This window comes from Athene noctua, chromosome 28 (genome assembly GCF_965140245.1).
Source record: "Athene noctua chromosome 28, bAthNoc1.hap1.1, whole genome shotgun sequence".
Lineage (NCBI taxonomy): Eukaryota > Metazoa > Chordata > Aves > Strigiformes > Strigidae > Athene > Athene noctua.
Genome location: NC_134064.1, coordinates 4727904 through 4739219, shown reverse-complemented (window position 1 = coordinate 4739219; position 11316 = coordinate 4727904). Strand labels below are relative to the sequence as shown.

At 71.6% G+C, this 11316-nt stretch overlaps 2 protein-coding genes across 4 annotated transcripts; both read left to right on the top strand.

Annotated features, from left to right (window-relative positions):
- Nucleotides 1-379: 379 nt before the first annotated feature.
- Nucleotides 380-6392, top strand: PDLIM2 (PDZ and LIM domain 2). The gene is made up of 10 exons (XM_074928531.1): nt 380-451; nt 2193-2289; nt 2756-2907; nt 3266-3335; nt 3428-3519; nt 3616-3661; nt 5186-5334; nt 5651-5796; nt 5883-5988; nt 6112-6392. Exons 2-10 carry the CDS (start codon nt 2197-2199, stop codon nt 6305-6307), a joined length of 1050 nt encoding a protein of 349 aa, XP_074784632.1. The 5' UTR covers nt 380-451; nt 2193-2196; the 3' UTR covers nt 6308-6392.
- Nucleotides 6393-7646: 1254 nt separating this feature from the next.
- C28H8orf58 (chromosome 28 C8orf58 homolog) lies at nt 7647-10782 on the top strand. Of its 3 annotated transcripts, none has more exons than XM_074928646.1 (6): nt 7647-7723; nt 8864-8979; nt 9402-10069; nt 10155-10218; nt 10337-10431; nt 10541-10782. In XM_074928646.1, exons 2-6 carry the CDS (start codon nt 8934-8936, stop codon nt 10622-10624), a joined length of 957 nt encoding a protein of 318 aa, XP_074784747.1. In that variant the 5' UTR covers nt 7647-7723; nt 8864-8933; the 3' UTR covers nt 10625-10782. The 3 variants fall into 3 exon arrangements, with proteins under 3 accessions (XP_074784747.1, XP_074784748.1, XP_074784746.1); XM_074928647.1 differs by lacking the exon at nt 8864-8979 and having other exon boundaries at nt 7651-7723; nt 9402-9859; nt 9935-10069; XM_074928645.1 differs by lacking the exon at nt 8864-8979 and having other exon boundaries at nt 7651-7723.
- The last annotated feature ends 534 nt before the right edge of the window (nt 10783-11316 follow it).

Here is an 11316-nt window from a genome sequence, read left to right as displayed (position 1 = left end):
GCACGTGGGGGCTGCGGGGGAGCACGGAGGGGCCGCATGGGTGCTTATGGGGCTGCAACGGCGCCCGTGGGGGGCTGCTGGGGGGCACCAAGGGGCCATGTGGGGCTGCAGTGGTGCCCAGGAGGGGGGTTGCGGTGCTGCATGAGGGGCTGCGCGGGGCTGCGACGGCGCACGGGGTGGTGACACCCCGAGGGGCAGCGATGCTGCGTGAGCCACCCTCCTACCCCCCCCCAACCCCTCCCAGCCTCCCAGGGCCCCTCCCGCGGCCCCGGGCCGGGCCCCGTACGCCCCGTCGGGGCGGTTGTGCCCGCAGACGGCGCTGCCGAGCCGCCGCCCGGCCCGGCCCGGCCCCGTCGGGCTCCGCCGGCCCCTTCCGAGGGGGAGGTGCCGCCGCCGGGGCCGCGCTCGGGCTCCGCCGCCCCACGGGGCCGCCCGGCTCGGCCGCCCGCCGGTGAGTGCCCGGGGTGTTGCGGCGGGGGGGGGGGATGGATGGAGGGGGGGGTGCAGCCCCCCGGGTGCTCTCGGCTTGTGTCGGGGTGTCCGTCCCTCGGGGATGCAGCTCTCGGGGAGCGGTGGGGGGGGGTGTCCCGGTGCCCGGGGGTGCCCCGCGTGTTTGGTTCTCCAGGCAGGGGAGGAGGATGGGGGGGTGCAGACAGGGTGTCCCGCCGGTGTCGTCGTCCCCCCCGCCGTGTCCCCGTGTCCCCTGCGCCTCCTGGCATCGCCTGGCACCCGCCGTCGCGCCTCGCGGGGTGCCGGGGGGGGCCCTCACCCGCCGCCGCGGCCACAAAAGCATCGCTGTGTGCTGGGGAGGGGAGCGGGGACGGAGGGGGGGGCAGGGGATAGAGGGGGGGTGCAGGGGACAGGAGGGGCCGTGAAGGGGATAGAAGAGGGTGCAAGGGACAGATGGGGGGTGAAGGGGACAGAGGAGGGGTGCACGGGATGGAATGGGGGTGCAGGGGACGGAGGGGGGTGCAGGAGACAGAGGGGAGGGTTGCTGGGGACAGAAAGGGGTGCAGGGGCTGGAAGAGGGGTGCAGGGGATAGAGGGAGGTGCATGAACAGAGGGGGGGGTGCAGGGGCTGGAAGAGGGATGCAGAGGATGGAGGAGGGGTGCAGGGGACAGAGAGGGGGTGCAGGGGATAGAGGGGGGTGCAGAGGACGAAGGGAGCATGCAGGGGATGGAATGGGGGTGCAGGGGACACAGAGGGGTGCAGGACTGTTGGGGGGTGTCCGGGGGTCCTGCCCAGCTTGGTGTCGGGGTCCCGGGGGCCGCGGACGTCAGTGCCCAGGGATGCTGAGCGGGGCCGGGCATGGGGAGGGGGTTTGGGGTTTCCTCCCGGCGCTGCGAAGCCCAGCCCAGGAAATTCTTCCGGGCAGCCTCTCAAGCCCCTCTTTGTGCGCTTGGGATTTTTAAAATGCCTTCCCCGGCGGTTGCGGCCGGGGTGCCGGGCTCCCGCGGCCACCTCGGGGCTGGGCCCGTGGGCTCGGGCCTGGCTGGGCTGCGGCGGGACGGGACGGGACGGGGACAGCGGTGCCATTTCAGGGAGGGGGCTGCCCCTTCTCATTAAGCCCATCGGAGCCAGGAGCTGCCGGGGTGCCGTGGCGACCCTGTGGGGACCCCCGGGGGGATCCTCAGCATCCTCTCCTGGCGCAGCTTTGCTGTAGGATGAAGGATTTGGGGGGGGTGTGCTTGCACCCCGCTGGGTGTCCGGCACCGTCCCCTCCGAACCCCGCCGTGCTGTGCCACGAGCTGCCGGCCTGGCTGCCCAGGCGTCCCCGAGCTCCGGCCTTGCACAAGGCCCTGGGGGCAGCGGCGTGACCCCGCCTGCCCCTGTCCCAGCCGCAGCCGGTAACCGGGATCCCTTTGTCCCCGGGAAACTGGGGGGCTCGGTGGGGGAGGAAGCCTCGGCCGGGGGGCACCGGGGCAGCAAGAGGAAGCGGCGGTGGCTGCCGGCACCCTGCGATGGCGCGAGGACGCGGGTCCCCTCCCCGGAAGGAAGGCGATGACGGTCCCCATCGGCCCATGCTGGGGACCCTCAGGGAGGATTGGGGGGCCGGTGGGGTGCAGTGGAGCCGGGGGGAGGCCTCCGGCGGGTGGTCTGGGGGGGCTGTGCCTCGTGGGGAGGGTTCTCCTCCGCCTCGTCCCCTCGGCGCCCCGGCGCCGCCTCACACCGCGGCTCCCCGCCCGCCCAGAGCCATGCCGGTGACCGTGACCTTGGCCGGCCCGGCCCCTTGGGGCTTCCGCATCACCGGGGGAAGAGATTTTGGGAAGCCCATCACCGTTTCCAAGGTAGGAGCCCCCCCACGTGCCCCCTGGCCCCGGGGAGGGGCGCCGGGGCGGGTGCTGTGCCGGGGCTGCTCCGGGGAGCGGATCCTGTTTAGTGTCCTGGAGGGATCCTGCTCCGTGGGAACGGCCCCACGGCGGGCGACGGCGGCGCGGGGGCTTGTGCCACCCCTGGGCTGGGCAGGGCTGCGCTGGGTTTCCAGCTCTTATCACCGTGGCCTTGGTCCCCCCCACACACACTGTGCGCCCCGGCAGAGGGTCTGGCGCTGCTCTGGCAGGGCCGTGGGGACCCCGGTGGGTGAGAGCACCCCGGCGGGGTGGGATTCAGCACCCAACCGTGTGCCGGCACCTCGGCGACGGGCGAGGGCCGCACGTGGGGATGCCGCGCTGCTTCCCTGTGGGGCCGAGGAGGCTGGGGGGGGGCTGTGATAACACCAGGGTTGTTTGTCCCCGTGTCCTCTTCTCCGTGGAGGTGGCGGAGCACGGGAAGGCGGCCGCGGGTGACCTGCGGCCAGGGGATGTCATCGTCGCCATCAACGGGGAGAGCGCGGCCGAGATGCTCAACGTGGAGGCGCAGAATAAAATCAAGCAGAGCCCCGGGCAGCTCCGGCTGCAGGTGGAGAGGTGGGTGCCGGGATGATGGGGAGGGGGGTTGACAGCCCAGACGCCTGGGTCCCCACCCTCAGGGGACGCCGCGCAGGCTGGGGTCCCCAACTATGGTTGTTTTTCCCCTCTGGTGACTCCCGGGGCTGCGCCATCCCCGCCGGAGCCTGTCTGGGATCTGTAATTAGAAAGTCGGGCTTAACGAGGCCGGGCAGCCCTGGCAGCCGTTACCTGGCCGACTGGTCCCCGTTGGGGACCTGGGGCTGCTGCCTCCCCATCACCTCCCCGGGGGGGCCACCCCACGGGCACACACGGGGGCTGCGTGTTCCAGGGGCAGACGCAGGACTCCCCCCCGCCTTGACTCCCCCCCGTTCCCCAGGTCCCCGCTGCCACCTCCCAGCCACGCCAACGGGGACACCTCACCGGAGAGGCTGGCCACACGCTTCCAGGTGAGCCCCGGGCAGCCCCCGCACACCCTGGGCCCCCCACCCGGGGCTGATTCCAGCTGCTGGCATCTTCATCCCCCCCCTGCCCCTCCCAGGACACGCTGCGGATGCAGGAGGAGAGGCAGAGCACCCCGAGAGCCTCCTACCCCAGCCCGGCATCCCTCAGCCCCCCGCCCGGCAGCGGCAGGTAAGGCCCGACGTGGCTGCTGGGGGCGGTGGGGGGGTGGGCAGGGGTCTGGCGGGGCCAGGGACTCTCCTGATGGCTCTGTCCTCTCCCCCCCAGCTCGCTGCCCTTGGAGGAGGAGTTCGGCTGTCCCGGCCTCTGCCAGGTGAGCAGGGAGCTGGGGGGGGCTGCGTGGGGCCACGCAGAGATGCTGGGGGGGCATCTGTGCCCTGTAACCCTTTTGATCCCCAACCCATCGCCCTTTTCAGCCCCCCACCTTTACCCTTTAACACCCCAACCCATCTCCCGTTGTGGCCCCATGGCATCCCCCGTTGCAGCCCCGTTGCCACACTATTGCCCAGCCCCGCTCTGCCCCGGGGACCGCGTCTGCGGGTGCCGCCGGCCGCCCCCCCGCCACGCTGGCAGCACCCCGGGCCCCGCGGGCACCGGCACACCCGGCCAGGGATGTTTTCCTCGCTCCTACCCGACGCCTCTTGGCAACGACGCCAGCCTGGGAGGCCAAACCAGTTTGGGGAGGCCCAGCCCTGCTCCCACGAGCCCGGGGGGACTGGGGCGTTGGCAGGGCAGGGACCCACGGCCCGGCGCACCCCCGGCAGCGCCCGCCGGCCCCTGTCGCGGTGAGATGCCCGGGATGCCCGGGGGCTGGGATGCCTCCCTCGCCACCCAGACCGGTCCTGGGGTGCCCGCAGCCACCCCATCCCTCCCTGCAGCGGTTTCGGGCGGCTGCTGCACCCCACAGGGCATCCGCTGGCTCCAAGGTTGGCATCTCCCTCCTCTCCTCCCTCCCCACTCGCTTTTTTCTTGTTTTTCAAGCCCAAATCGGGAAGCGCGGTGGCCTTGAGCACGGCCCTTCCCAGCTGCCTTTGGCCGCGGCCCCGGCCGCCCCTTGGCTCCTCCGGCCGCCCGCTCCCTCCTTCCTCCCCAGCCCTTTATTTGCTTTGGTGCTGGCCCCGGAGGGTCCCTCCCTGCCCCCGGAGCCCCCCTGCCATGGGGCTGGGGCTGTGGGGGCTGCCGTGCCCCCTCAAAAAAGAAACCCTTCCCAAAGGGGCGGCGAGGAGAAGGGCCGCCCTTGGATTTTCCGTCGCATCCCAGGGCGGGTTGGCGCTGGCGGGGATGAGGCCAAGGCGCCCAGCTCCACCCGTGCCTAATTTTAGCTCGTCCCTCACCCGCTCGTGACCCCGCAGAGCTGCCCCGTTCCCTCTCCGCAGGGTCCGGGCAGGGGCTTCTCGTCCCTTGTCCCCGTCCCCGGGCTCTTGCCGGGGTTTGCATCTGCGTGGCGGCTGCTCCCGGGAACATCAGCTTCCACTTAGCCCGGGTTTCGCCTTTCCTGCCTCGGAGGCCGCTAAGCAGGAGCAGATGCCGGGGAAGGGACGGGCGCAGGCGTAGGGTTACCGGGGTGGGGAGCGGTGGGGGTGCTGCTCCTGGCCCCCCCCGGGGTCCTGCTGCCCCCCAGCCTGGGAGGGGAGAGAAGCTGCTGCCCTTTGGAGCATCCCTGCATCCCTCCTGGCGACCACAGTGGGCCTGGGTGGTCCCAGGGTGATGCCACGCTCGTGTCCACCCCCCCAGGCTCAGGATATGCCTGGGGGGGGGGCTGCAGCCCCCCACTGCCATCCCCAGCCCCCTGCACCCCCCCCCCCTCAACCGCAGGGCACCTTTCTCCCCCTGTCAGGAGCGAGGAAGCCTGAGCCGCCAAAACAGCTCCCCGGGTCCAATCCTGCCTCCACCCCCCCGCCCGCCCTCCCCGGGGCTCGGGACCCCCCCAAACCCCTGGGAGACGTGCAGAGAGCGGCGCCGCTCTTCGCCCTCCCCCTGTAACAGGTACGGAGCGAGCTCGGGGGTGAGAAGGGGGGTGGGATACAGAGACAGAGGACCCCCCCCAGCCCCACGCACCCATCCTGAGGGTGCAGCGCCGGGTGCTGCCTCGCCGAAGGAGTTAAGGCAGGTCGGGACGTGAGAGGGCCAGGCAGGCTGGGGCAGCTCCCCAGGGCGGAGGGAGCAGGTGGCGGGGTGCAATTCGGCAGACCCAGGCGTCGGGGTGCTGGGAACCCCCCTCCCTTCCCCTTCCCTCCCCCCCGCTCCTCCCCTCCTCTCCCAAATCCCCCCCTCCCCTCTTTGGGGTGCCGTCTCCCCGCAGCCTGGGCTCGGAGCCGGCCATGAGGCGCCTGGAGGAGGATTCTGAGGTTTACAAGATGCTGCAGGAGAACCGGGAGCTGCGGGCGGCCCCGCGCCAGTCCAGCACCTTCCGTCTGCTGCAGGAGGCTCTGGAGGACGAGGGCGGAGGTGAGGCGGGTGGGGGGTACAGGGGGAGATGAGGAGGGCTCTGGCCAGGGAGGGGGCCAGCACCCTGACGGTCTCGTCCCCTGCAGCCGGCCTGGCCCCCCCCTTCCCCAGCCGCCTCTCGCCCAGCGCCCGCAAGCCCGTGGCCGGTGTCCAGAAGCTGCACGTCTGCGAGAAATGCGGCAGCACCATCGCGTGAGTGGGGCTGGGGGCTCGGGGCAGGGGCTGGCCCGAAACGGGGCAAGGGACAACACACGCACACCCCCCCCCTCCATGTTCCCTCCTCCCCGCTGATGCCCCCCTGCCCGTCTCCCCCAGCACGCAGGCGGTGCGGATCCAGGATGGCCGGTACCGGCACCCATCCTGCTACGCCTGCGCCGACTGCGGCCTCAACCTGAAGATGAGGGGCCACTTCTGGGTGGGCGACGAGCTCTTCTGCGAGAAACACGCCCGCCTCCGCTACCAGGGCCCCCCGGGGGGGCCCGCCACCCCCTCGGTGTCCCCCCAGTCCTGAGCCCCCGGCACCGGCACGGTGTGACGGGGAGCTGGTACCTGCATCCCCCTCGTGCCCCCCCGCCCCAGGACACCCCCCCCGACCCAGCCCCACTGCTTTAGTAGGGTGGGGGGGGTCTGTGTTGGGCGAGGGGGGGGGTTGTGGATGGCTGGAGGGGCGAGGGGGGGGGATGCGCTACAGCTGCTCGCCTTTGCTGTGTCGGGGGGGGGTGTGTGTGATGAGCTGGGTTGGTTCTCAGCCTGGCCTGGGGACACAGTGAGGACATGGCGGGGGGGGTGCGGGGGGGCACAGGGATGCTTGAGCACTTAGGGACCGGAGAGGGGGCTGGCACCGCTTTGTACACGGACTGCAAAGAGCTTCTCTGGGGTATTAAACCAGAGCTCTATATAAATATAATATATATTTGCTCCACTCCTGTGTCTGGTCTGTGCGGGGCAGGTTGGGGAGGGGGGGGAGGCAGCAAAAGACCTTCCCCCCAGCCCCAGGGTGCAGGCAGGGACCCCAGACCCCATCGCCCTCCTGCCTGCACCCATAGCAGCGGTGGGGACCGGGGGGGGGTCCAGGGCTGGGCGCAGGCGCTGTGACACGGCACGAAGAGCCCTGGGGCCCCGTGCAGGGCCTTGTCCTGCTCCCAGGAAGGTCAGGGCTCCCCGAGGGGGGGGCCCCCACTGTCCCCTCCCTGCTCGGGGTGGCCCTGGGAGGTGTCAGGGCTTTATGGCCGGGGGCCTTTGTCCTGTGGAGGCCCAGGGGGGGCTCTTATCTCACACAGCTTTGCTGTTATCTGGGCTTTGCCCTTAGCGCCAGCTCCTCGCCGGGCCCCCTCCCATGCCCCCCCCTCCCCCCCAGCATCTCTGCACCCCCCCTCGTGCATCCCACCCAGCTCTTCCCCAGCGAGGCACCAAATTCCCGCAGCCCCCCCCAGAAGGGATCAGCCCTTCCCTGCCAGACACATGCGGGGCTCGGGGGGGGGGTGGGGGGGTGGGGGGTGGTCCCCGCAAGGTTCCGAGAAGGTTGGGGGGGGGGGGGGGCAGGCTCACCCCCATGCTCTGAGGACGTGGGGACCCTAATCCAGCATCCCCGAGGGGGGCTCCAGCTCTGCCCGACGGCCCTGCCCGGCTCTCCTGCCCCCCCCCGCCGGCGTGTGCAGGGGGAAAAAAAGGAAAAAAAAGTTTCTCCCTCGGGGGGGGGCGGCGGGCGTGACCCCCCCGGGCCGGGGCTGGGGGCAAAGGTGCTGCCCTGGTAGGGCGAGGCCACCCCCCCCGCCCCGCCCCGTGCCGCCCCCCCCCAGCCCTGCCCCATAAAGCTGCGGAGAAGCAGCGGGGGGGCCCCGTCCGCCCTGCCCGCCCCCCGCTTCCCCCTCCCCGGGGATGCTGCGTCGTCGCGGGACCTTCAGCGTGGAGCCGCTCCGTGGCCGCGGTGAGTCCCGGGGGGGGGGTCCCGCGCAGATAGGGGGGTCCCTGAGGTCTGCATTGGGGGATTCTTCTTCCCCCCCCCCCCCCCCCTGCCCCGAGGTCCCCAGCCTGTGAAGCTTATGCTGGAGGGATCCTCGGGGGTCCCTGGTTTAGGGTGTCTCTGCAGGAGGGGGGCTCAGGCATCTCCCAGTTTGGGGGGGTCTGTGCTGAAAGGGGACTGTGGGGGTCCTTTCACCCCCTGTTTGTGCCCCCCCCCTCCCGCAGGGAGGGGCCCAGGGTGCTGCCTGTGCTGGGAGTTCAAACCAGGTGTTGCCTTTCAGTGCCTACACCGGGATGGAGCCCACGTGCAGTGGGGGGGGGTCCCAGAAACCCACCCCCCCAGCTCTACGTACCCCCCTCCCAGCTCAGCCTGTGCTGGGCCCCCCCTCCAGCAGCAAAATATGGGATGTATGGGGGGGGGTCTGACCTGGAGCTGTGGACTCAGGGGGGGACCCCCAGCACAGCAGCAGCTCCCAGGGGGGAGGTTTGAGCTCTCCTGGTGATGGGGACCCCCCCCCCCCCTCCACCGCAACCCCGAGCCCCTTCTCACCCCAGCGGGGCTCCGAGCCGCAGTGGAACCCCGTTGGTGTGGTGGCCAGGAGGCAACCAGCCCCCCGGCACATGGGGCCGTCCCGCGCCCGTGGAAATTCGGAGCGTGGGAGCGGGGCTGCTGGCAGGCGGCGGTGCTGGGGCGTTGGGGCCGCCCCCCCCCGGCATTGCTGGGATTCATGCGGCCACTGAATCAATTGTCCACTGGCCAGCCGTGACCTCCCGGTGCCGCGGGGCCACCAGCCCCCGAGGCGAGTGGGTCCAGCCACTGGTTGAAGCGATGGGGCTGCGCAGGGGGGAGGAATTTGGGGAGCGCTGAGGACACCCCCCCCCCACCCCCCCAAGTCCAGGATTTGGCCCAAGTTGGAGCCCCGAGCGGGACTCCCCGCAAGCAGCAGGATTCACCCGCCCAGACCATCCTCTCGCCTTCCCAGTCGGGGTGGGGAGGGAGCCCGTAACCACCGGCCCAGCCAGTATCGCGGATCCCAGATCCTGAGAGGAACCAGTTGGGAACCAGTTGGGAACCAGTTGGGTAACGAGGCGCCTCTGGATACAGGGCCCGTCGCCGGCTGGGGTGGCTATAAAAGCGAGCGCCGGGACGCGCGCCCGGCAGTCGGCTCTCGGCGATGTGGGGTGGCTCCCGCGCCCCCTGGAAGAGGAGGTTCAGCTGCTGTGAGTTGGGGGGGGGGGGGGTGTTTGTCAGCCTCCAAGGGGGTGGGCAGCTCCGCACCCCGAATCGAGTGCTGGGAGGGTGCTAAAGCTTCGCTCCCCACCTCCCCGAGGCCTCTGCCGTGGCCTGGTTGGGAAGGGAGGTGGGTGGTGGCGCAAGGAGGGCTGAGACACCACCCCCCCCCCGTCCTCCTGTCCCCCACCCTGCTGCGATCCCACCCTGAGCTGTGGGGTGATGCCCCCCCCCCGCCCAACGCCGTGGGGCCAAACACGAGGAGTTGGCGGTGCCTGGAGCCATCCTGCGGCCTTGGGCACGGCTGGAGCTGCTGTGGGATGGTTCTGGGGGGGGTCGGGGGGTGAGCACCCCATCCTGCCTCTGCCTGGGGGCAACAACCCCCCCCCAACCCATCCTCCCTCACCCGCAGATGGTCCCTGGGAGACGGCAGAGAGCTGCGTGGTGCGAACCTCCGCCAGCGTCTACCGCCCGCTGCAGGAGAGCCCCCGGCAGCCCCCGGGGGGGATGAGCACCTGGGGACCCCCCCCACCGCCACCCCTCTCCTCCAGCAGCCCCCCAGCGAGCGGGAGGCTCCTCAAATCAGAGTCAGAAGACTCCGGAGTGGAGATGGCCAGCAACGAGCACTCACCCTCCACCCCTCTGGGCTCCGAAAGCAGCTTCTCCCTCGACGGTCTCCCAGCGGAGAAGAGCCCCCCCGGAGAGGAACCGGGCACCGAGCCCCCCCGGGCACCCCGCAAGAAGCTGGTGCAGGCAGCGCAGCGGAGCAGGAGGCAGCGGCTGCCCGCGCGCTGCCCGCGACAGCTCGGCCGCCGCAACCTCACCGACCCCGCGTGGGACCCCCGGGACGCGGAGGAGCCCGACGGGGCGGTGAGTGCCGGGGAGGGGAGGGCGGCTGTGGCTCGGCTGCCCGGTAGCCCTCGAGCCCCCCGCGCTTGCCCGCAGGCCGTGCCGGGACAGGGGCTGCGGTACCTGGAGCACGTTTGCCAGATGCTGGAGCGTTTGGCCCGGCTGCAGCAGGACAACCGGCTGCTGCGGCAAGAGGCGGCGGACGCCCGGCACACCCGCCCTGACGCCACGGTGAGGGTCGGGGTGCTGGGGAGGGGGGGGTGGGGGGGTGGTGGTGGGGGGTCCCAGCTCACACGCTGCCTCCCCTCGCTCGCAGCCCCCCCAGGATCCGGTCGTGTGGAGGTTCCGGCCGCGCTCGCGCTCGGACAGCCAAGCCCCAGGTGAGTTTGGGGTTGGGAGGGGGGGAAATGGGGGACAGTGGGGCTGTGCCTGGCTGGACCCCCCCAACACCCACGCACTGGGTTTGTGTGTCCCCCCCCCCCCCCCCCCACCACGCAGCGCCTGACCCCGGGCCGTGCCGGAGGACGTGGGGGTACTCCGCCAGCTCCCCCAGCCTGCTGGAGCCCTCCGAGGGTGCCCCGACACCGGACAAGGTAGAAACTGGGGGATGGCGGTGTGGGGGGGTCGGTGAGGTGGGGAGGGGGGGTCCCACCGGGTTCCTTCCCCCCTCCTTGCCTCACTGACAGCCGCGTCTCCCCGCAGGACGGGCGCTCGCACTGGGGGCGGGTGAAGGTGCTGCTGACCCGCCTGACGCGCCGCTCGCTGCGGGGGGGCCGCTGCAGGTAGGGCCGGAGCTCTGCGTGTGTGTTGGGGGGGGCTGTCCCCGTCCTGCCACCGCCGCTCCTGGATGGAGGAACCGACGGCTGAACCGCGCTGCACCTACCGCGTCACACCCCACCGCCCGACCTCACCCCCGCCCGGGGCCGGTCCCCAGCCTGACGACACCCCCCCCCCCCCCCCAACCTCCCTTTTTCACCCATTTTTTCCCCCCAATAAAGCCTTTTCATTGCCCAAGTGTTGGCTCTTTCCGAGGTGATGGGCTGTTGCGCGGTGACGTCACTCCCCGACCCGGCGTGACGTCACGCGAGGACGCGTCACACCCGCATCACTTCCGACGGCTTTTCCGCCCCTTTTGTCCGCACGGTCCCGCGGCCCCGTTAAGCGGCTGATTTTTTCCCCCCCCCTACACCCCTCCCCGGCCCCCTCCCAGGTCAGCCCCGGGACAGGACGGGCTCTGGGGGGCTCATACTGTGTTGGGGGGGCTAAAGACTGTGTGTGTGTCCCCCCCACCCCTCCAAGAGGTCCCTGCTGAGCCCCCTGCTCCCCGCCGAGCTGCTGCCGCAGGTGGGTGGGGAGGGGGTGCCGGGGGGGGGGTCCCTGCTGGGGATGGGGTTGGGGGGGTGGGATGCTCTGGGTCACATCGCAGCCGGGGACACAGTGGCCTTCCTGAGGGTGCTCAGCAACCCGCAGGAGGGTTG

Excerpts from the sequence above, each read along its gene's own strand:
- PDLIM2 (XM_074928531.1), top strand. The coding sequence starts at position 2,197 with ATGCCGGTGACCGTGACCTTGGCCGGCCCGGCCCCTTGGGGCTTCCGC. Across the intron at positions 2,908-3,265 it reads CTCCGGCTGCAGGTGGAGAG|GTCCCCGCTGCCACCTCCCA; the intron begins GTGGGTGCCGGG and ends CCCGTTCCCCAG. Across the intron at positions 3,662-5,185 it reads GCTGTCCCGGCCTCTGCCAG|GAGCGAGGAAGCCTGAGCCG; the intron begins GTGAGCAGGGAG and ends TCCCCCTGTCAG.
- C28H8orf58 (XM_074928645.1), top strand. The coding sequence starts at position 7,675 with ATGCTGCGTCGTCGCGGGACCTTCAGCGTGGAGCCGCTCCGTGGCCGC. Across the intron at positions 10,219-10,336 it reads CTCGGACAGCCAAGCCCCAG|CGCCTGACCCCGGGCCGTGC; the intron begins GTGAGTTTGGGG and ends CCCACCACGCAG. Across the intron at positions 10,432-10,540 it reads GTGCCCCGACACCGGACAAG|GACGGGCGCTCGCACTGGGG; the intron begins GTAGAAACTGGG and ends GTCTCCCCGCAG.